The sequence below is a fragment of the Triturus cristatus genome, chromosome 2_1, assembly GCF_964204655.1.
Source record: "Triturus cristatus chromosome 2_1, aTriCri1.1, whole genome shotgun sequence".
In the NCBI taxonomy this organism is placed as follows: Eukaryota; Metazoa; Chordata; class Amphibia; order Caudata; family Salamandridae; genus Triturus; species Triturus cristatus.
Window position 1 is genome coordinate 603128551 of NC_140581.1, and position 23226 is coordinate 603151776.

The following is a 23226-nucleotide window of genomic DNA, read 5'->3' on the forward strand; positions in this document are numbered from 1 at the left end:
AAAAGAACAAAAATGTTATCTACTTGAAAGGGAAAATGCGGTTTTCTGCAGTGTGAATTAAAATCAGTCTACTTGGCATTTCCTTCACACAAGGATACAAATGATCCTTTTAATTGAGATAATCCCAGGGGGCTGTCATAAGCAGATACATTCCCATAATATGGCTGGTACCCTCTTGAGGGCATAGGAGACACACTTATCATGCACGATAGAACAATTCACACCAAGATGTGCCTTTCATAAATGATTAACACTGGTCTCACACACAATGTATTGCCATTAAAATCAATATCAGGCTATGTGGCTGAATCTATCTCGATCACCCCTTGTGACTGGTCAGACCATCACATTATCACCTTTCAAATTCCCTCCGCTTAAAAGAAAACTCACTCGCAGCAAATCATGCCCAGACACTGGATAAGAGACATGAAAAACCTAAACTGGAACAATCTAGCTTCCCACTGCGAGAAAGTAGTCACTCCTCCCAATAACAAGTCAGACGTCCGTAACCTCACTGATCACTACAACTCCACGATGATCAAATAATTTGACCAAGTATCCCCACCAAAACTCAAAAGAATACCGGTCAAAGACAAGAACCCATAGTTCAACGGAGCCCTGAACGAAGAGAGACGTTAACTGAGACTAACTGAATAGAAATGGAGACAACATCCCTCCTCCCTCCAACTCAAACTTCTTAGAAAATCTAGAAACTCCTATAACAAAAGTATTCTACAATGAAAAAAGACTTCTTCAGATTGGAACTAGACAATGCCAAAAATAGACCGAAGAAACTCTTTGAAGGGCTAAAACAATCAAACGAATTGGCCAAAACCACACATGAACTCGAAATCGCAGCTAAGTAGTGAAGAATTCACTTCATTCTTCACAGCTAAAACCAACTCCCTCCAACACGAGCTCAGGATGGCAGCAATCAACTCGGCTACCCTAATGAACACGCAAGTCAAAAATCCTATCCAACTTGATCTACCTTTGGCTAAAAATAACTCTCACTGGTCTACCTTCAAACTTTACGATGTACGTGATATTTCTAAAACCTTAGCAACCATCAAACCCAATAACCATTTCAATGACCCTCTCCCCACAAACTGCCTACCTCACATCTACCATGTCATCGTCCCTCTATGGACCAAAATCATCAATGCTTCGCTTTCACAAGGTCACATCCCGGGTTGCCTAAAAATTGGTTGTCACCCCGATCCTAAAAAAACCAACTGAAAACCCCTCTGACCCTAACAACTTCTTACCTATAACCAACATTCCCATGCTAGCAAAGATCTTGGGAAAATGTGTTCAGCAACAATTCCTACTCGCTCGCGACCGTAATGAAACCGGTCTACTAGTCCTGCTTGACCTCTCATCAGCTTTCTACACTGTCAATGACGACACAATTATAAAAAGACTGGAAAACAGGATGGGACTATCTGGCACAGTCCTTCAATGGTTCAAATCCTTTCTGGAAAACAGAAAGCAAATGTTCATGGTTAATAAAAATCTCTCTCCCTCTTCCCATAACCTACTAGGAGTACCACAAGGCTCAACTTTATCCCCTGCGCTATTCAACCTCTATGTCGAACCACTAAACGAACTACTACAGCAGGCGAATTCCTTCCACATGTACGCGGATGACACTCAACTGTACATCAAGGTCACTTCCATTGAAGAGATCAAGATGATGAATCAAGCTCTTGAAAAGACAGTTCACTGGCTAATGACCAACTTCCTCAAGCTAAACTCCCAAAAAAACGGAATTTCCAATAATCTCCCCTCCAAAAAACTCTCTGGTGATTAAAGGAATGTACTAAGTTGATCACTGCTCTAAATTGCACTCCGATTCTGGTAGACTCCACCAAATCGCTTGGAATCACACTGGATAAGAACCTTAGTATGCAAACACACATCAACCTGTTGGCTAAAAATGCCCGCATTCCCCTCAGCTATCTCAGAATAATGAAACCATTTATTGAGAACCCTGACCTCAAAACTGCAGTTCAGGCTTTAGTCATATCGAGGTTGGAGTATGGATGTAATACCCTCTCGGACGTCCCAAAATCTCAACGGCCCCTTTAAAAGCCTGTCTCAGCGCAGCAGCAAGACTCCTAACAGGATCTAGGAAATTTGACCATATCTCTCTACACCTGAAGGCGCCCAACTGGCTACCCTACGAAGCTAGAATTCACCTAAAGATGGCCTGCATCACTCATAAAGCGTCACACCACAATACCCCCCCCAATACCTATCCCAGAAACGTACTATATCTGGAGGAATCAGACACTCAAGGAGCTCCAACAATCTACTGCTGAAACCTTCACGCTTCAACAAAAAAAACTTTTGACAGAGCTTTCTCCTGTGCTGCACCAAGAATATGGAACTCAATGCCTCCGTTCATCAGAAAAATCTCCTCAACACCATTATTCAAAAGGGAAGCCAAATCATTCCTGATGAGCAAATTCCTCCCTTAACTCCTTAACAATCCTCACTGTTTATTCTTCCCATGATGACACCCTCGCTTTTATGATTGTCTCGTACTTGAACTTGTTCCCTCTGCACCAAACAATTCATCTCTATTATCGCTTTTGTTATCTGCCGAACCTTGCCAATATGTTTTTATACTTACTCTGATCTGTATTGCATACTTGCTCTGATCTGTATTGTAAAGTGCTCTGATACCCTACTCAGGGTCTTTTTCGCGCTATAGAAAACTCAAAAAAAAATTAAATGAGCAAGGGACATTGTAATTATTTAACTGTTTTGGAAATATAGATTGTTCAATTCTTAGTTTGTGCAATAAAAGGCAAATTTGATAGTTTGTTTTTATAAGCATTCTAAAATGTGCTTTCCAATGTCACTTTAAACAGACCATTAACGACCGTGTTTTGTGATATTTTCTTTAATCCAGAGGACTTTGCCTAAATCTCCCTCTTCAACTTTGATTTTCAGAATAGGGAAGGTTTCCCTGGAGGATGTTTTCAATTTGCTTACTTATCTTGGGAAGGAATCCTACACTGCTCCGATCACTGAAGCACTATTCCAACTTGACCTCATCCACAGCCTTGTAGAAAAACGGGGATTGTTCCTACTTTCAGGAAGAGTGGAGGTTTGTAGGCGCTTGTAACACCATCTGTCTCTATTGGATATTACTCTGTTTGTGGACTACAACACCTCTGCAGTGGGGTATAGCAAAAAAAATAATGAAGTATCTCACTGACTGTATTTGGAATATTATTTTAATCTATGCTTTATTGATCCTATTGTATGTATGTAGCGATACTGAGTTTATACATTATTTAACAAATGATAAAATCCTATATATTCTTACCACCCAAGAAAACCTTCGCCTCCGCATCGAGAAATCTGTCATTCTTTAATGTTTATTAATTTCTTTTGAATACCTTTGTAACTACCGCTCTAGGGCACTTTATTATTGTCATTGTGTCCAGTATGGTCTTCTTGTAATTAGTTACTATAGTTGCTACTTTATTTTGATGCTTTTGTGGCAGAGAAATTAACTGGAGGAAGAAACCCAAACAGAATAATCATTTCACAGCTTATTTAATGACTAGGAAAATTCTTCTGCACAAAGGTAGTACAATTTTTCTTTTTTCTTTCATGCTCGGGCCAGAATCCCTTGTCACCTGGCCTTTGGATCACATCCTACTGATGACCAGTTCAAGGAAGATGCAGAGCATTCTCATTGGGGACTTCCCTTCTATGTTCAATAGGGTTTTGCTATGCATGCTATTATATTTCTGCTGTTACATTTAATACCATAAGCTGGCCAAAATTATTGCTTAGTGTTATTATACTGCTTCTGTTAGACTTAAATTCTGCCACCTGGTTTAGTTTTACAAAATTAGAAGAGATGTAGTGTGACGTCATGTAACACCTGGTGCGATGGCGTCGGGGAGCATGCAACCATAAATGTTTGGGGACATTTATTTTAGCTACCTCCAAACTTTTATGTAGAAAATGGTGACCGATTAAGCTTTCAGAACTTGAAAACTGTTATGTTGTAAAGGCAGCTGTGGATAGTTTTCAGCAAAGGCTTCATAAGTGCTTTTTAAATACTTTTGACCAAGGAGACAGTTCAGATATTGAGTTTTGAATAGTGGCATTAATCAGATTGCTTCTTCAAGGCTCTTACCATGCAGTGAGCACGTAGTGGGATTTAGTATGAGTCAAAACCAGTTTGCACAGCTACAGTAACAAACGGACCAGACTTGCATGAAGGAGACTATTTTTAAAGATCAATTGTGGTAACCTACAATCTGATGGCAGAGCACCGGCGCACATATAACTGTACATCACAATGAACTTATTGTCACCATATTCCCTTAAAAGCCCTGCTTAATTTCAGCCGATAGTTTGCGGTGCTGTGCACCAGCACTTAATTGTCAGCACCGGCTCTAATGACCGTCCACCACATGGTGGCTTGTCTTATTCGGAGATGAGCACAGCAACAGTGCATAAGTGTTAATGTATAAGACAATAACCATTAAAAATTAATAATACCTGCCGCTCACGCCATTATTATAGCTCTGGGTGGCCTAAGATAGTCTAAATTGTCACACTTTTTGGAGTGTAATTGCTAGTAGGTGTGTTTATGGCTTTAAGTGGGATGAAAAAACTGGGGGGTGGTCTCTCAAAGGGGCGTGGCCAATGTAATTAAGGGTGTGGCTTAAGTAACATCGTACCTACAACAAGTCAGGACTATAGGCTTTATCAGCGGTTGTTAGTTGCATAAGATAAATAAGCAGCAACTATGGCTTGTATATAATATTGAAAAAGCTTCCACTTAAAGCCCTGGTGACACCACGACAATGTTGCTGCTCCTGAGTTTCAAAAAGAGAAGGGAAATCCAGAGAGAAAATTACTCTTTTAAGAATGTCCCTACCCCTACAACGCTCACCTGGTATGACGTCATGCCATAACTTCTCCACTTGTGAGAAGTGAGCAGTGTGAGCAGCGCACATCGATGTGCCACTGTCACTGCAGTCCGAAAAAAAACGGACCGCCTGTGCTTGACACAAAACAGAGCCTGACACAGACCCGTTTCAAGGCCCCCTTTAAAAAACTGCCGGTGCCCAGTACCACGAGACACGGCCCACTTAAAGCCCTGGGTGTGTTGGCACGGTCATTGGCAGCGCTGGCAGAGGCAATGGGTGGTGCAGGTCGTTGTGGCCTCCCGATAAGAGCCCTGGCAGTTATGTTTTTAGGTGAAGCCTAGAGCAGCGCATGTGCTGCTTGCTCGACTTTTAGTAAGGGGGTTTTCAAAGTGCTACCAGAGGCTTTTCCTGGCCTGAAGCTTACGTGCACGCTCACGTGCACGCATGCAGATGCCATCTGCCTTTCTTATCTCTTCCTCCTCATCGCTGGTCATTACTTTCACGGCCGCACGGCCGTGTGACTTTCACGGCTGCGCGGCCATTGCTTGTTTGTGTTGCTTTAGGATTATTTTGGTCTGAATTTCTACTGCCTGGTGATGGTGTTTTGAAAGTAGCCCAGTACACAACTCCACCGTTTTCAATGACACTAAAACATATGGCCTGGTGTTCGCTCTCATGCACGCGCGAAGGAAACCATGTGCTGAGAAATCCTTGCCAAGTCGTTATGCCTGTTCAAAATGTTCGTGGCAGGCACAAAACTCTTTCCTCATTCCCTCTGCTTTGATCCCTGCTTACCTCTCTCCTGCCTCCTATTTTCGTTCTTTCACTTAGCTGGCAAAAGGCACTATGAAGAGAAACAAATAAAACACATTGCATGAAATCCCGCAGCGGCCAGACTTATTGTGACAAGCGACCTAGCAACAAATCCCTCCTTTGCCAGCACTTAAGCACACGCCTTCTATCGTATGGAAATATCGCCATCTAGTGGAATTGTTTGTTGCCACGTTTTCATATCCTTACTAACACTGCTTCGCTGTTAGCTGAACTATGAAGAAGTACATTAAGGTGCAATCGAAAACATCTGAAACAAACATGTACTTCAAATTAGGCTTTGCAGAGCTAAACTGTCCTTGTATTCTCATTTATCCAATAGAATTGTGTCCAATGCTTGTTGTTTACGCGTTTATTCAGTGTGCTTAAAGCTTCATGCTTATGGAAATGAATAGTCCTCAGGTATATAGTTTTCAATTGTTAGTGCTTTATGCCAGTGAGTGACGTCACCGGATGCAGTTTCTGCTGCTGTGCAATTACAGGCTCGAATTCTGGCGGACTCGCCCCATTCTTTAGGTAGGTTGAAAGAGGAGATTAAAAAAAGGAAGTCCGCAGGTACTTTTTTTCCTATCCTGCAATATGTTTCTATATCCCACTCGTGGGAACCCTGCCGGCGACAGAAGGGTCGCCGGCAGGGTTCCTCTACCAGTTGCCAGCTAAGGGAATTCCCTCAGGCTCACCTCACCACTGGATTGTGATCATAGCCTTGCTGCGTTCCGGTTAAAAGCCTCTGATCTGCCCTAGTACTTTTTACCCTGAGTACATGTGACCCTCTTCCTTCGCCTACAGTTGTATGTTTTAATGATGATGCTCACGCGAAAACAAGCTGAGCAAACTGTATGTCCAGGAAGCGGTGTCTGCCAAGTGGACTTCTGCCTGCTGTTCTACTTGTTTTTTAAAGTGGGGCAAAATAGCTTTTTGTTTCTATTACACAGTTGGCAAAAAGTGTTCTCCGTTTTCAACGTGGTGCAGCCTTCCTTCCAAGATTATGGGCCGAGGTTAGGTACCATGTACTCTTCCTTTTTTTTTTTTTTTTTTACACTATTAGCAAGTTTTGTACAAAGTGGATTTTCCCTTTTCTGCAGTGGTGTGAATCTTTACACGTGCAGCCTTCCACTGGTATTTCCTATGGGATAAGGACTGTACAGACGAATATTTGGGTTCTCTCCACCAGCATTCATGCTGAAATGGTGAAATGAGAGTGAAATGCTGAGGAAAGGGGGTCCAGCACAGGGAAGCTGAGGGGCGGCTGCACTGTGCACGCGGGGAGGATGTTGACACACTTTTCCACCCCCTCCCCCAGGCGTCACCGTTAAATTAAAGTGGTGTAGTAGTCCGCTGTTCCATGTCGTGAGCCCGCTCCCGCCCCCAGTAGACAAATACACTTTTGATGTGTAAAATTTGCACTTTTATAAATGCCATCCTGCGGGCCGGCTTCGGCCTGGGAAAGGTGCCGGCTTTGGGGCGAGGGAGCTTTGAAGGTGTCTAGTGCTTGGGTTAATGACCACATTAAATGCTACTAGCAGGAAGTGGGCTCTGATATCCCTCCTCCGACTGGTCCGGGCTGCTTTTGTCCCCTTCAGTCGAGCACCATTTGCACAATAAAGAGGGGGCTGTTTGATTGCCAAGCTTCCCCTCCGTCCCTGGTGCCAGGGAGTCACACACCTACGGGCTCATCCACAGACCCCTGGTGATGCCTTCTGAATACCCCTTCACACCTGCATATCCTACAGGAGGCGCAGTAACACAGAGGGGCAGCGTTTGCCCCTAAAGCATGCTTTTTGACAGGGTAACGCTGCACGTGGTATGTTGCCTGTGGATTAAATCAAGCATCCAGGAGTAGTTTATGCAGGTCGTATGCGGTTTAGTCAGGTTCACAGACTCCCGTGTTTCAGCAGATTAGGTAATTCAGGCGGAAAATGAAAGCGATTTTCCCAGGATCACACGCTTTCTCCAAGTGAGAAGCCAGAATTAAATTCTGGTCTCTTCGTGGTGCCAGACCGCTTAATCACTAGCGCACTTCATGGCGTCAATTCACCATAATGCATGCGGTAGCGGAAGTGACATCACATGCCCCTTGACCTTCACTCGCACATACATGCTTATACATACACAGGCATTCACATGTACATACACACACTGCCTACATTCGCACACACATTCACACACTTACATAAACACACTCACAACGGCAAGCACGCATACAACATACGTACATTTAAGAGCATTTTTTTACTTACCTCAGTGTTCTGGAAAAGTCATGTTCCAGCTATTTGTACTCCATTTTTTAATTAAACTAACAGCGAATAATGAAATATTATTCACTATTAGTATAATAAAAAAGCATTGGCATTGCCAATAGGTCTTGCCTTTGGGACCTTATAAATATCCTTGGTGCAACTACATCAACTGTTGCATGGCTAAACACATAAGGTCCCAAAGGCGAGACCTATTGGCTATGCCAATGCTTGTTTACAAAGTAAGCGCTGCTTAAAAGCAGCAAATGAGCACAGGCAGGTTGGAGACAGCACTGGCTTCTGCGAGTTTTCATAAACAAACCTCAAAAGGCCCCCTGCCCACAACTAAAACCGATATCAATCAGGTTCTCTAGTGTGTAAGAGTCTCTTTAAATAACCTACTGCTACCTTAAACTGAGAAAAACTGTTCTACCTTTTTGCTTGTTACTGGAACAGCTTGACTGCCGGACTGATGCCCATGTGTCTGGATTATCCGTAGACCTCTTACTGCCCTTCACCTGCTTTTTGCTTTGTGAAGTCTTTGGAAGCTGGATCAATCCACCCCCTCCCCCGAACTCCGCCCCCAATATTATTGACGTTTGTTCCAGTAAGCCCCTCATTCCCCTGAGTTTATAAATATGCCTTTAATTACTGAAATTGCTAAATGTTGGTCTGTAGTTTTTTGTCTGTTTAGAATATATACGTAGTAGAAGTAGAGTTGCTTACCCAACCACACTCGGTAACAGTGTGAAAACCGGTTACAGTTTCAGTGGCAGGCTAAACATTGATGCAGTTTAGTAGTGAAGCTCGGTAGTTCAGCCCAAAAACGGAAAGAGGGGTCTGACACTGACATGCTCATCAGAGTGACTTGAAAATCGTTTTCTTTAACCCTTTCGCTGCGGCGGGAATTCCGCCGCAGCGCTGGCGGGGTTTGGGGGCACCGCGGTTGAGCTGTGCTCATGACGGAGTGGTTCCGTCATGACTCCGCCCACTGCGCTAATCGCAGGCACAGGCGGGGAATTAGCGCCGCGTGGGCGGCGCGGCCGCCAACGGCCGCAGCATGACGGAACCACTCCGTCATGAGCACACGGCGACCGTGGCTCCTGACGGAGTGGTTCCGTCATGAGTGGGGAAGGGGTTAATGAACAGTTCTGAGTGTGTTATGGCGCATAGATGGATTTGGCATCGCTTCTCGACTATACCCCAGCATTCTCCAAGTCGTCCTGGCTCATCTGTGTTAAGAAATGCTGCTCCATTCCATTCATGCATGGATCCTTAAACTATTATTAGAGCATTGGAATGTGGAGCACTCCATTGTAGACAATGGATGGCTCCATGCTTCTACGGGCCGGTAAAGGCCCGCAGAGCAACATTCCAATGTTTTACAAAAGCCTATCGAAGCTCGAGGGTATTTAAATCCCCTCGAGCTTCGAGAAGCCTTTGTGTAATTTGTTAGAACATTCTGCTCTCTAGTGGCAGGGCTATACCGCTATTAAAGTCCCGCTGCTTTTGTTAAAGTCCCTCGCCTTTGGCTCGGGCCTTTAACGCTGCAGCGGGCCTTTAATAGCCGGTATAGCCCGCTACGGCGGGCTATAAGGCTATAGCAACATATCGTTGCTGACAGACAGACTCCACCAGTGACCGAGCAGTGTGTTAAAATATACAAAATGAAGTTGGCAACACAGGCTCCTACTCTGGAGGAGCAAACATCGAGTTGTTAGGATCATGTTTGACAGCAGATAAGAGGTCAAATGATCTTGTTGTTTAAGACTTTGGGAAAAGCTTCGTTGAAAAGACATGTTGCATTGACGTGCCATTCTTGTTTAGTTTCTTAAATACCTACACAAACACAATTGTGCAACTCATAAGATGGAGCTGCCAGGTGCAACAGACAAGAAATACTGGTTCTTTACGTGGTTACACAGCTGTTATTTTTAGATCACATTGTCGTGCTCATGGATAGTTAGGAACGCGGAGAAGGAGGCCAGAAGAGCACAGTGCAGAAGAATCGTAGGTATGACCAAACAGCCAAACAAAACTGTACATTTTCCTGAGCAAGTGTAAAGCTAAAAGTGTGATGCGAGACTATAGAGAATTTTATGGGAGGACCCCAAACAGACAGAGCTCCGCAGGACATTCTTTGGTTCAGTATTTATGGAGAATGGATCTGATGGCCCAGAAGCAGGAGATAAAAGCACAAAAGGAGGGGCTCTCGGTATGAAACTGTATCTAAAGCCCGCAACCCTAAATCTGCAAGTAGGCAAGCCAATGGAAGGCTAGGAGGCCGCCTGCCACAAAAATGGGGCTAATAGAATTGCCAGAAAGACCACTGACAAAAGGGCTCTTTTAGCACCTTAACTGTATTTAGATTAGTTAACTACTTTCAGCAAGGGGTACAACGCATGAATGTAAAGCAACATACCAGTCTTTATCAAAGCATATAGGAACACATGACCTCCTTACATTAGGCTTAATTCTCCAACATTTGGATAGTTCTTGAAATGAGGAACACAAATCGGACAGGTAAGTGTGAAAGATTATCAGTGACCGTGTGATACCGAACATTTAGATGGGGGATAAATCAGGCATCGCTAATTAGCAACCGGCCAACATGAATGTGTTCTATATAACAATTGGGCAAGTTTTTTATTTTCTTTGGTTTGGTTGTATGCGTTCAGTGCTTCATTGTATGTAACTTTTTTCCTCCTCCTGTCCATTTAGCAATACGTCTTGAGGCTGCTGAACGGCACCATAAGGAATCAGACTTGGACAGATGAGGGAACCTTATCCGAGCGAGAGCTGCGAACCAAACTGCTGTCCTTCGCCTGTTCCCATGGCTGTGAGACTTGTCAATTAAAGGCCCTTGAGCTGTTCAATGAGTGGAAGGAATCTAATGAGACGATGAGGTAATCACCATTTATCATTGGATTTGATCAAAGTTTTTGCCAATACGTAACTATACATATGTACACATCTTTATTGATTGAATCAGGAATCATTAGTACACATGCACGCTTACATACAATGAACAAGCATAACTGTTTTCTGAAAACAAGATATTTTATCAGTTGCATTTAATTTAGTCACTCCATCCACCATCCTCAAACAGCCCCACATTTCTGCCAGCTGCGGGGGGGACCCAAGATCGTGTGGGGGCATGCCTTCGACGTGGGCCCCCGTTACATTATTATTATTATTATTATTAAATTTATTAGGCGCACAGCTACCCTGGTAGGGTTTCCCGGCGCAATAAGTCTGAAATTTAGACTAGGTAATTTAGGCCATTTGCTGAATGAAGAGCCATGTCTTAATGTCTCGGCGGAATTTTAGATAAGAGGGTTCCAACTTCACATGGTTAGGAAGGGAATTCCAAAGTTTCGGTACGAGAAAGAGCATCCGCCCATTCTTGTCAGTTTAAATCTGGGAAGTGTTAGATTACCCTGGGTAGAGGAACGCAGAGCGCGGTGTGGTATGTACATCAGCCCCTCCTACCTCGATGCAGAGGCCTACGACATGGTTTGGGGAGTTTTGTCGAGGTAGTGGCATCATTGCTAGGAGGGGGGATTGTTATTAGGCAAGAGGCTCCCCAAAGGGTGGAGGATGCTGCACAGGTGGGCAAGTGAAGATGCACATGGAGATGGGCGGAGGAAGAGAGGTGGGGACCCAGCGAATTGCCGATAGCCCTAGCTAGTAATTACATATAGCACTAGCTATCTCCGTTTTGCTGGTTTGCAGTACTGCACATACCCAGCGTTACTCTTATACGCTGTACTGAATTTATCGACTTCGGGGCTCTAAAATGGTTGGTTGAACTGTCATTCTGTATTCAAATCTATGACTTCAGGTGACAAACAGTTCTCGGCTATCAATTCACTGAGCCTTGTTGCCAACTCTGTGACGATATCTTGTTTATTTACTTGGTAATGCTGTAATGGTTAATAAGGATTTGTTTACATGACTTATGCTAACCGAAGAGCATTTCAAAGCACGGGCACAGCTCTCAAGGTGAAACTGATGTCCAACCATTAGCTCTGCTCAAAAATGGTGCCGTAAGAGATTGTCTTAACATGTTGCTGTTACTTAGTGGCTGGAATGTCTTTCTGCTGTGGTTTTGTGATTCTGAAGTAACAGTGGTCAGTATCTACAGGTTACATGTACATCTCTGCAGTAAATGCATCAACTGTTTTACCGACTGGTGGAGATGAGCCTGAACAGGTAGACATCAGGTAGCTGCTGAAGTCTGTAAATGAGACTTGATCGGTTGATTGTGCGGCCTGCATGTGTTTATTTAGGAAGAAAATGGGTCCATGGAAGAATGCCAGGGTAGGTTACGGAGGCTCACAAGCTTTGTCCGCTCTCTGTATAGTTCTCTTACAGTGACCTTCAATCAGTTTCCCATAGCACCCACAACATGTGTTTTCCCAGCACCCTCCTCATTTCTTTCCTGGTCGCCACGATCTAACCTAACTCAAAGCAGCCTTTGGTACCTCCTAATCCTAAGTACTTAATGTCTACCTCAGCCCACTCCCTTTCGAGTCCTTCATCGAGGTGTCTGGTGAGTTTTATAGATGTCATCCATTGTCATCTACTGTCATCTACTGTTCCATCTACTGTCATCTACTGTTCCATGTTCTCCTATGAACTCTCTACCTTCCCTCCTTCATTGTATTTTTACTGTCCGTACCATTAGCATATCCTATTTCTGCCCTTCCAGTCCTCTTTTGACCTCATCCTGTGTCTTTTTTCCAATCCTGGCAATTTCTTTTAAAACATAACTCAGTTTTTGATGTCATTTTGCCTTAATTGCTTCATTCACTTGCCTCTCAGCTCACTAGAGTCTTGATCACCAATAATGCATTTCCCGAGCCCATATCCCATTGTAAAGGTTGTCTTACAGACACACATGCACTCTGGGCTACTTCATTTTACCATCCATAGTTGCATCCTGCCACTGTTCCATTGTCATGATTGTAGTGGCAACACCCCCTAAATCCAACCTCAGCCATGTGCAGTCCTACATCTGCCTACCAATATTTTGTGTATGTTTGGTTGTTGGTGTGTTGTGGTGCGTAAAATTGTTAGTATGTGTAGCTAGAGATCTTAACCAAATTGGATACATGCTATCTGGAAGATTGCTACGTTCATTACCTCGTTAAAGCTATGTGGATGATGAAACATACTGTGGCGCCTTGTTAGGGTCCACAGGCACCCTTTAAATCAGTCTGTTGGTTTAGTGTGTTGTGTTGTAGCAGAATAGTAAATTGTTTATGAAGACTGGCGTGCTGTTGAGCTCAATGGATTCCTATTATAAGATGCCCCTGAACTATATTGGATGTGTGCGCAGTGTTTTGCCTGTTGTGTTCTTATTGTGTGTTCTGTTGAGTGTTTGTGGTAGGTGGGAGTGCTGTTGTGAGCAAACTGATACTCGCTTGTAGGATCTGTGCTGAATTGGCTTTCTGATGCCTTTTGTCTAATAATTTCCATTTTATGCAGGATGTAGATATATAGATGTTCCGCCCACCCTTCTCTGCCATAGTATCTTATGCCAAACGTATGAGGATGATGTACAGTATTGTGTTGCTGAGCTTCATTGCTTAGGCCTGCAACTGGGGTAATTCATGGTTTTTACATCAATCACCTTATAGGTGGTGCATCTTATAAACATTTCAAAACACAAAATGTATTCCAGAAATGCAATGATATGGAAGATGAATAAAAACAAAGCAGACTATTTTCTTCTTTTCTTGCTGGTGTACAAAGGGAGGCTGTTTAAATACCCGCGAGGTTGAGAAAGTGTGCACATTTTTTCTAGAACAGTTTCAGGACATTTTGGTACAGAACCAGAGATTGACAAATTGAAATACCCAACAGCAATCTATATTCCCACGGCATTATCTAAATATATTTTGCTGCTTTAAGCTTTTTGTAAATGGTATCGTCTTCGACTGTCTAGTGCTGTTACCATAATTACTTTGTGACTTGGCTTGTATTCTTTAATAGCAGTAAAAGTGTTGCAGGTTTGCTCATACGGTCGGATTGTACGTTTATGAACGTTGCAGTTGTCAGCTCTACTCTGATCCTTTTCATGGAGGAGATACTTTTCTGCAGCTTTTGGACCTCTTTCTGTACCCCTTCCCTTTTAGCTGACTAGGAGATATTTCTGTGCCAATAACTTTTTGTTTTAGGTAATTGGTTACTATTTCTGAAATAGGTATTTTTAAATTGTATTCGATTTTGAGAGTTCATGTTTTCAAGATGAAATAAAGTAGTCTTATCTTCAAAAATGCATTTGACATATAATGTGCCCAGATTTTTTAAAATGAATATTGAAGCATGCAGCTGCGTTTCTAGTGTAACATGTGCCCCTAGCTGGGCCCGTAGCATGGAGTCAGCCTAGGTAGTAAATTGTTTTATAAATAATATTTGTAAGCATGGCGAGGTAGTGTGGACTTGGGACAAATGCTTTCCTTCAAGGGCACTCGCATGTTTGGTTTCCAATGCCTAGTTTGAATGTACAGTCAGTCAAAATGTGTTTATTTTGACCTTGGTCTTTAAAAAATTACACCGTAAAAACATCATAATAAATATTTCATAACTATAAAACCATTATTCAAGATAAATCACTTCCATAAAATCCAATCCATTCCATATTGTACATAATCACTCAAATTGTTGCTAAAACATAATTCACTGATAGCCATACTGTTGTTAATAATTTATTTAACTATTTGTCACTACATTATTTATTTTTCTTATCTTTCCTCCTTTCTTCCTTTTTCTCTACTTTTTCTTTCTCTTTCCCTCCTTTCGTTACTTTTTCCTCTCATTCACTGTTATAAAATAATTAAAATGCACTTGTATTAACAATGGCGTTATTTTTCTCAGTCCAACTTGATGTATTCCTAATTACCATTATAGAAATAGTTTACCTTGTAATAGTACTTACATTGATATTATCTTCTCCCTGCTGTTGCAATGTTTTATTACACATTATATTTTCTTTTATTGTTTGAATTATTGTTCAGATGTTTATTCCTATCTAATGTATTTTCCTTTTGTTATCTAACTTTCTTTAATAAAGCAATTTTAAACTGATATATATATATATATTTATTTAATTGTATAATTAACTGATAATATAAAGTACCCCAGAGCACATGTTACATCAAAATACCTCATATCAACTAAGAAAGTAGCTGCTAGCCATTTATCTCAAACAATATATTTCTTTAAGATGGGTCTCAATGCTTTCTGTTCTAAAAATCAAGCACAATCTCGTAGAATGTGCATTACATTTCCTTTGTATGCCACTGCAAAATTAAAACTGGGTTTACCCCATATCTAAGTTTTAAGAAGCCCAATCTCAGACGTACATCAGGTAGGTTTTCTAGATAAGGGAATGTTTCTTCATTTTACCAGGAAGTTATCAGGGAAGATGCTGATTTCTTATCTTTTAAATGTCTCAGATCATCCTCCGTTGCCATATTTTTCATCAGCATTCAAAGGTCATTCTTACTAATTCTTATTGAATATTGCACATTATATGTTATCATGAGTCTATTACATGTAACCTCAAACCTTGCCCAAGCAAAATGTGCCCATTTTAATTCACTATTCATAATGCTCATTTTACATAGGGTACAAATATTTGGGGAATCTTCCTGGTCTAGTCTCATCCAAAATCTGAGCACCTCCGCATAAGCTAAGCTGTCAGTTCAGCCTCCATCCTGACCGCTTGGGCCATGGTGGATGGAGGCAGAGCCAATCATATTTTTAAACATCTACCCTCCTCAGAATCCCAATTAATTTTTCCACTTAAAGAGAGCACCTCAACTCCATATTCAAATTGTGGACAAATCATTGCTTGATAGGCTGCCAAAACTGGTCTTAAAGAGGGCCCTCAATACACTTTAGCAAACTTCTTAAAGCCACATGCTGACAAAAGGGATTTTGTCTGTAAAGCTGCAATGTGGTCTTTCCTTAATACATTCTTCAAAAACCCCATCCCCAAAGATTTATATCTACTAACGATCTTGATTACAGTATTATCGAGGAACAACTTAAACCTTACCTTCTTTCTCCCAAAGTTTTTTGATGTACTCCAGATTTATTATTTTTTTCTTTTTACAGTTATTTGCGAAAACCTCTAGCTTTCTCTGTAGTCCAATGTCTGAAATCCATGATGACCAAATCATCTGCATAAAGGAGACAACTAATGTGTGAACCGTTCATTTTAGGGCTAAGACTGTTTGATATACGTAATGTTTTATTTAGGCCAGCTAGGTATAAGGAAAATAGTAATGAAGCCAATACACAACCTTGCCTGAGGTCATTCATGATGTATATTTGTCGGGAGAGAGCCCCTTCAGTGTTTATTTCTACTTTAGCCCAATTTCCTCTATATGTTTCTTGTAAAAACAAGAGACAGCCGTGTGGTATTTCACAATTTCTCAAGGCTTCTCACAATAGGCCACAATCAATAGTATCGAAAGCAGAGTGAAAATCCACAAAGAACAACATAGACATCTCTTTGCTCTATCGACTTTTTTTTTCTTTTTTCAGATATGGCCCACAGGCTAAATCAGTTCTGTTGTCAAGTACCCCTCCTTGAAACCACTTTGCTCCATGGGGATTATCGATTTTGAATCTACCCAATCTTTCAATATCCCTAGGAGTATTTTCCAAAAACTTTTCCCACCCACGTCCAATACGTTAATTTGCTCTTAATTTTGCAGGATTGAAGCATCTCTTTTTCATATATGCGTTTGACCACCGCGCCCTTCGAACTATCTGAAAAAAATCCAGTCTCTAAGATTTTTTTAAACCGTAGATGAAACAAACTAGTCCCCCAATCAATAATTGTTATTTTTACTACTGGTAAATTATCAGGGCCAGCTGCTCTTGTAAGTTTTAATCATGATATAATTTTAAAGTTATTTAAAGCTCCCTTGTTAAATAGTTCCTCAGAAAATGGAGCCCATGCATCTTCTCCCACCAAACATCTCCTCTTTCCCTATTCCTTGCCTAAATGATGTTGCACCTACTCCATAATTTCTTAATATTATTTGTCTCTATGACTTCAAACATGGTTTTCCAGCATTTCTCTTGACCAATACGCTTCTTACTACCTATCAGCCCCTTTAAATTCTTTTCCTAATTCAACTAAGTAGCTTTTCCCATCCTTTTTTCTAGAGAACTGTGTATATTTTTCCAGTTTTCTTATCTACTTTGTTAGGCACATTCATTCATTATCAAACCTATCAAATCTATTTAACTTCTTAAGCATTTTCCTTTTATCTTATTATTTATTACCTTAATATCAGCCTTTAAACATGCTCCCACTTGTTTAATAATATCTTCATACCAACTGATGAAATGTACATTTATCTCTTCATCACATATCACCTTATACTACTGCTGAAAAGGTTTGTAATAGGTTTAAATGCCTCTCTGTTGTCCTCGTTCCAAGTCATTTAGAGGGAGTACTTGCTCTTTTATTTTTTTATATGTGCCTATATTTATCACTGTATGTAAGGGATCTCATACATTAGTTACTAAGCCATTGACCAGCACCTGATCAGCGGACTGGGTAAAAGGGAAGATGCAGTCAACAAGTTGTGATCGGTACCTGTAGGTGATGCTTTGCTTTGGGATAGTCATTGTGGTAACTAAAGAAGTACAGAAAAGCAGAATATCAGATCCATATAGGGGACAAAGGATAGGCATGTGTGCTCCCCTTTACTCTTTTCTTAAGCAGAGTGGGATTTGGTTGTTAGACCAATAACACAGACCAAAGTCCATAACTCCTGGAAGTGAAACCCTACCTAGCCCACAATAATTGCTTCAGCCATTCCCTGCGAAAAATGTAAATCCTTTCCTAGAAATGCATGCTGCATATTAGTCTACATCTCGAGTCAATGATTACGCATCTCCTGGCCAACACCTCCATGAACGGAGGCAGTTCAGCTGTTCATTAAGAATACTTTATGCATAGCTTCAAACTTTCAATATACATAGGACCCTTCCATCTGTGTGCTCCCTTTGTGTGTCTTTAAAGAACAGAGATACACAACAATGATGCTGTGATTTGGGTAAATTGGTATAAAGTAAACATTAGCCCGGGAAATGCACGAGAGAGTGGTAGAGCATGAAAGGTGCAACGTAACAAGATACACTGGAGAATTAGGGAAAATAAGGTGAAGGGGAGAAAATTAAGTACAATGAAATGGACTATAGTGATGTAGGACAGAAATAGAGAGGAGGGTCTCGATATAGTGCAGAGAAGAAACATCCATGGGGAATGGAGAGAGAGGAAGGGAAATGGGAGATGTGCAGGTGGGAATAGAAAGGGAGAGTGAAAGGTGGAAAGTAGCGAGATAATGGGAAGTGAGTTTAGGTATGTTAGGAAGGATATAGAAATACTGGACGAAAATGGAAAAGTAAAGGAAAGTGTTGAGGTATTGGAGGGAGAGCGAAAGGAACAGACATGCAGGAGCTAAGGGAGAGAGTGAAAGTGGGGAAATATAACAAACAATGGAAACATCCAGGGAGAATTGAGGGGGTGGTGGAAAGGTAGATGGATATAATGGGAGATTGAATGGAAAAGAAGATATTAAGAGGTTGGAGATATTCTGGGAATTATACAGGTGTGCATGGGAGTGAAGGACTCAGAGGAGCGGAAGCTGTTTATTACAACTTAGCCAGTAGGGAAGGGGCCCATTTTCCATACTTGCATTAGGGCCCATGGCAGACTTGCTACGCTTCCAGTTGGAAGCCCCACACCATTCAACCCAAGAACATCCAGTGTGTCCATTTGCAATCATAGCCCAAGGTAATTTAAGTAAAAGTGGAATTAAATAACATTGGTGTCCACATGCATTCTTAAGGTACACCTTGTACACTGCCCCCAGTATAAATATCACAGTTTGTTTTGCTCCTTTATCTGCTATATATCCTTTAACTTTATCTATATAATACGGGATAGTTCCTATATATTTCTCAAGTAAAATCCTACAGATAATGTCAAGCATGGGCTGCGAGTCAACCAGGTCATTAACAGGACCCAGCCACACATATTTTATCACCATGAATTGAAGTATGAAGCAATGCCGTGCAGTGTCTGTTCCCATGTTAATCTGCCTAGATGCTATAAACACATTTCCTTCATGTGAATAATCCTGAAACCTACTCAGTAACAGCTTCCCAGACAGTTCAGTGTAGAAACTGAACAGATAAATCGTTGTGTACCTTTTTTACAACACTGGACTGATCACTGCAAACCTCAGTGGCTGGTAGTTTTTCCTCCCCTCGTGCAATTTGGGGCACAACCTTTGAGGTCATGCAATGTTGGGTTAGGGTGACTGCAATCCCATTCCTGCTAGGTGTCTTTGCTTGTTTTTGTGCATCCTACACCTAAAGAAACCCTTTCACAAAGAGCAACAGTAAACCCTACCATTCTTATCTTTTCAGTCACTTTCAACTCGTTTTCTCGCCATCTCAAGCCTCCTTTATGCAAATTTTACCAAATTCTGTTACGCAAAGTATTTTCCCATTCCAGTGGAGGGCACCTGCTTAGTCAGTCGTACATAGTCACCATCTGCTCAGCCTTAAAAAGTCCCCAATAGTTACTGGCAAATGCCCACTTATCAGGGTCATCAGAAACTCTTGCTATTTACCAGATCCAACTTCTCTTCCCTTTGGCAGTTGGCTACTCTCAATAGCAGAGGTGGTTGGATTCCTGGGGGCGCAACATCTTCGCCTCCTCCAGTGCTGCTTTGCGGGCCCTTAACACTCTTTGTGTGTTGGCCAGGGCCACTTCTTGTTTATGGGATTTTGGCAGAGTCCCTTATGTCTTCCGCTTCTCAGCAGGGTGCCTGCGTTGATCTGCGGCACCATGTGTTGGATGGCCGGGAGCTCGCGACGTTTATTCTTCGCTCGGCTCTGGACGTTTCTGAGGTGCTTGGTCGTACCATGGCTACTTTGGTGGCCCTTCGTCACCATTCCTGGCTATGGGATAGTGTTTTCCCTGAGAACGTTAGAGAACGGCTGGTTGACCTCCCCTTTGATGGCGCTCTGTTCCAAGCCCCTGCGGATTCTGCCATTCAGAGGTTTCTTGCGGGGCTTTGCCCCACCTCCTCCACCTCAGTGACCTGACTGTCGGTCTGTGTTTTGGGAGGTGTTCTCCCGTTGTTTTTCCTGGGGCCTTGTAATGGGTAGCCCGGGTTGTGTATTCTGTATGGTTGCTGGGCCCTGGGTGCTGTTGGCCCGGCCCTTTGTTCACTTGTGGTTTTGGCTGTTGGTAAGCCCGGTAGGCCCTGAGATTAGGCCTTCTATATTGGCTGCATAGTAAGCCGTCTGCGGGTTTTTTCTGCAGGTCTTTCTGTTTTGTCCTCTGTTGCGGAAATGTTTTCCGAAGAGGTGTTCCCATGGTTCTTGGGACGTTACCTACCCTATGTGGGGTACTTGTAGCTGTTAACTGCTGGGGAGGTGTGGTCACCCTTTCGGGTTCCTTGCTCTCTGTGGCGTCACAGTATGTCGCAGGTGTGATCTTCTTGCATATTGTCTTGGCGCAGCTTGTGCTAGATCAGTCCTTCTCCTCGTCGCTCGGCCGGTCTGGCCTGCTGTCTGCGGCATCGGGTTGTAGCGGTTCTGCACTTTTGTCCTGTGTTTTGGCTTGGTCCTCTGTCTGATGCTCCAGAGGGTTTGGCTTTCCTTGGCCTCTGTGTTCTGGTGGCAGGCTTGGGCCCGTCCTCCATCTTTTTCTTTTCTGCAGTTTCCTCCACTTCTTCGTGGGTCAGTGTGTGTGTGTGTGTTTGTGTGTGTGTGTGTGTGTTTTTTTGGTCCGGTCCCTCCCTTGGGGTGTGTCCTGACCCTCCCTGGCCTCTGCCTTCGGCTGGCGTTTGCTTTGTCCGGGGTGCGCTGTTCCGTGGTGTTGCCTGTTGCTGGCGGCGCGTATCCGTGTGGGCCTGCTTGTTCTACTTCACCATTGTGATTTTGATGTGTTTCCTTGTGCCCCTGCCTCTGGTTCCGCTGGGGCTTCGCGCAACGGTGCTTTTCTTCTCCACCTTTGCTGTTGGCGGTGGCGCAGTTCTGGCCTTGCCCGCTGCTTGCGACCAAGGTGTATTCCACTCTTTTCTATCTCTATGCCTGTGTTGCTTACGGTGGGCCTTGCCCTTGGTTCTACCTCTTCTCACTGGGTTCAAGGTGGCCCTTGTGTTCCTTGAGGCTTTTGGGGCGCTGCCTGGCCCTGTGGGGTGTTGGGCGCTCTCTTTCTCTTGGGTGGGCTTAGGATATCCTGGCCTTATCCTTCTTGTTCCTGTGCCATGTCCCCTACTGGGGCGCTGGTCTCTCCTGGTGGGGAGGCTCTCTCGCAGGGCCTCCTCCCTTCTTGGTATGGCTAGGGTATCTATTCTGCGTTAAGGAATCTGCGGCTAGTAGTCTCTATCAGATGTACAAGTTACTTACTTTCGGTAACGATGTATCTGGTAGAGACGATTCTAGACCCAGATTCCTTCACGACCCGCCCTTCCTCCCCGTTCTGCGAGGACCCTCAGCTTGGTTTTCTGTGCTCGCCTCCCTCTGGGTGGCTTGTCTTCTGTGGGGGTCCTTTTCGTTTTCTACCTGTCGGACTTCCCTCCAGCGGGGTTCTCTCCAGTGTAGAGGCCTGCTTTGCTCTTTTCCCTTTGTTACAATTTCTGATCCCCTTGCGGTCTTCTACGCTGGGGGTTCTTTGGTCTGCCCTTGGCCTCCTGCTCCTTCAGGGGCTCTGGCCCTCCTTGACTGTGTAGTCTGGGGGTGACTTGTTGCTCCTCTGTTTCGGGCTTGTGGCCCTTTGCTGTGTGGTCTAAGGTTGCAGTCTCTCTCTCTTTCTCTTACAGCGCTTTCCACTGCTTGTGCCTCCAGCCTGACTCTCGCCTTGGCTGGCACGGTGGTTCCACGGAGGGGTGTGTTATGCTTTCCCTTCTGTGGCTTTACTGATGTGGTCATCTGGTACTTTTGTGCTGCCTGGTGCTACCACCTGGCTTGCACAGTTGTTCCTCAGTGGTGGTCTGCTCTCGTCCTGCTTCGGCTTGCCTGTTGTAGCCTCCTGGCGACTCGGTGCCACCTGGTGCTGTTCCTCACCTTTTGTCTCGCTCTCTCTCTCTTTTTGTTTCCCTGGTTTTTTCGCACACTGTTCCCATGCTCTCCTCATTTTTGTTGTGATGGCTCCGCGTTGTGCCGCAGAAAAGTTCTCCAAAGCAAACTGACGTCAGCGCGCCGGGGTGGGGCTTATGTGACCTCGCTGACTTCACGCCCGGGGAGGACGTCGGGCAGAGTAGCGAGGCCCTGCCCCCCAGCGTGCAGAGATGCTGAGCAAGAAAGTTTTCCTGGTCCAGTCTCACGCCTGGGGATAATTCTACGTTAAGGAATCTGCGGCTAGAATTGTCTCTACCAGATACATCGTTACCGAAGGTAAGTAACTTGCACAGTAAGTCTGGTTCATGGATCTCAATGTTCAAGGAGGTGTTGCCTTTTGAAGATAAAAGTAGTTTTGGGAGCCTAAAAAAATGTCAGGGTATAAAAACGCAAATGCTGTTATGTATCTTAGATAAGGTTTACTGTCAACTCATTGTCCAGCTCTTTCACCTTCAGAATTGCTGGATGATCAAACCAGCAGGTTATGGTACCAGTATCATATTTGTCCAGCTCAGAATAGGTTAAAGAAGTATAGACACAAGTACAGCTCTGTGTAACCTGGCTCAGGTGAATCCCCAGGCCTCCTGTTTGTCTTAACATTTGTGGGATCTTTTTCTGAGTTCCTACCCTGTACTCTAATAACATATCAGGGGTTTCGTCGATCTTCCCCAAGTGTTGTTGCATAGTTGTTTGGTAAATATTCAGCCATCGACTTTTTATTTTTATTCAGTTTTTGTCATTTAACATGGTGTAAGTCATACAGAGGTGCGTACAATTACATACAATTGCTTAGTGCACATATTCATTCCAAGTGTTAGATTTATGCCTGACTGTTTAGGTGTAAGCATATGACATAAAGGTTCATTAGAAATCTTGTATGTGTTAATAGTACTAAAGGAAGAAACAATCCGAGTCGTAGCATTCAGCCATCAACTGTGTTCCCTATCATTGTTCATATAGTTCAGGAATGTATTCCCTGTGTGTGCTCTTGACTATATGGTATATGTTCCCCGAACTAGAGTGCCACAGTGCCACTTCAGGCCTTTCACCATGTTAGTTCTGAATGCCTCTCTAAT

At 43.2% G+C, this 23226-nt stretch overlaps 1 protein-coding gene across 1 annotated transcript in view; it reads left to right on the forward strand.

Moving 5' to 3' along the window:
• Positions 1–23226, forward strand: part of LNPEP (leucyl and cystinyl aminopeptidase) — a 393213-nt gene that overhangs the window by 293488 nt on the left and 76499 nt on the right. The window contains exons 13-14 of the mRNA XM_085632534.1: positions 2962–3118; positions 10697–10881. Coding sequence (XP_085488660.1) covers positions 2962–3118; positions 10697–10881 — 342 coding nt within the window. The remainder of the gene's footprint in view (positions 1–2961; positions 3119–10696; positions 10882–23226) is intronic.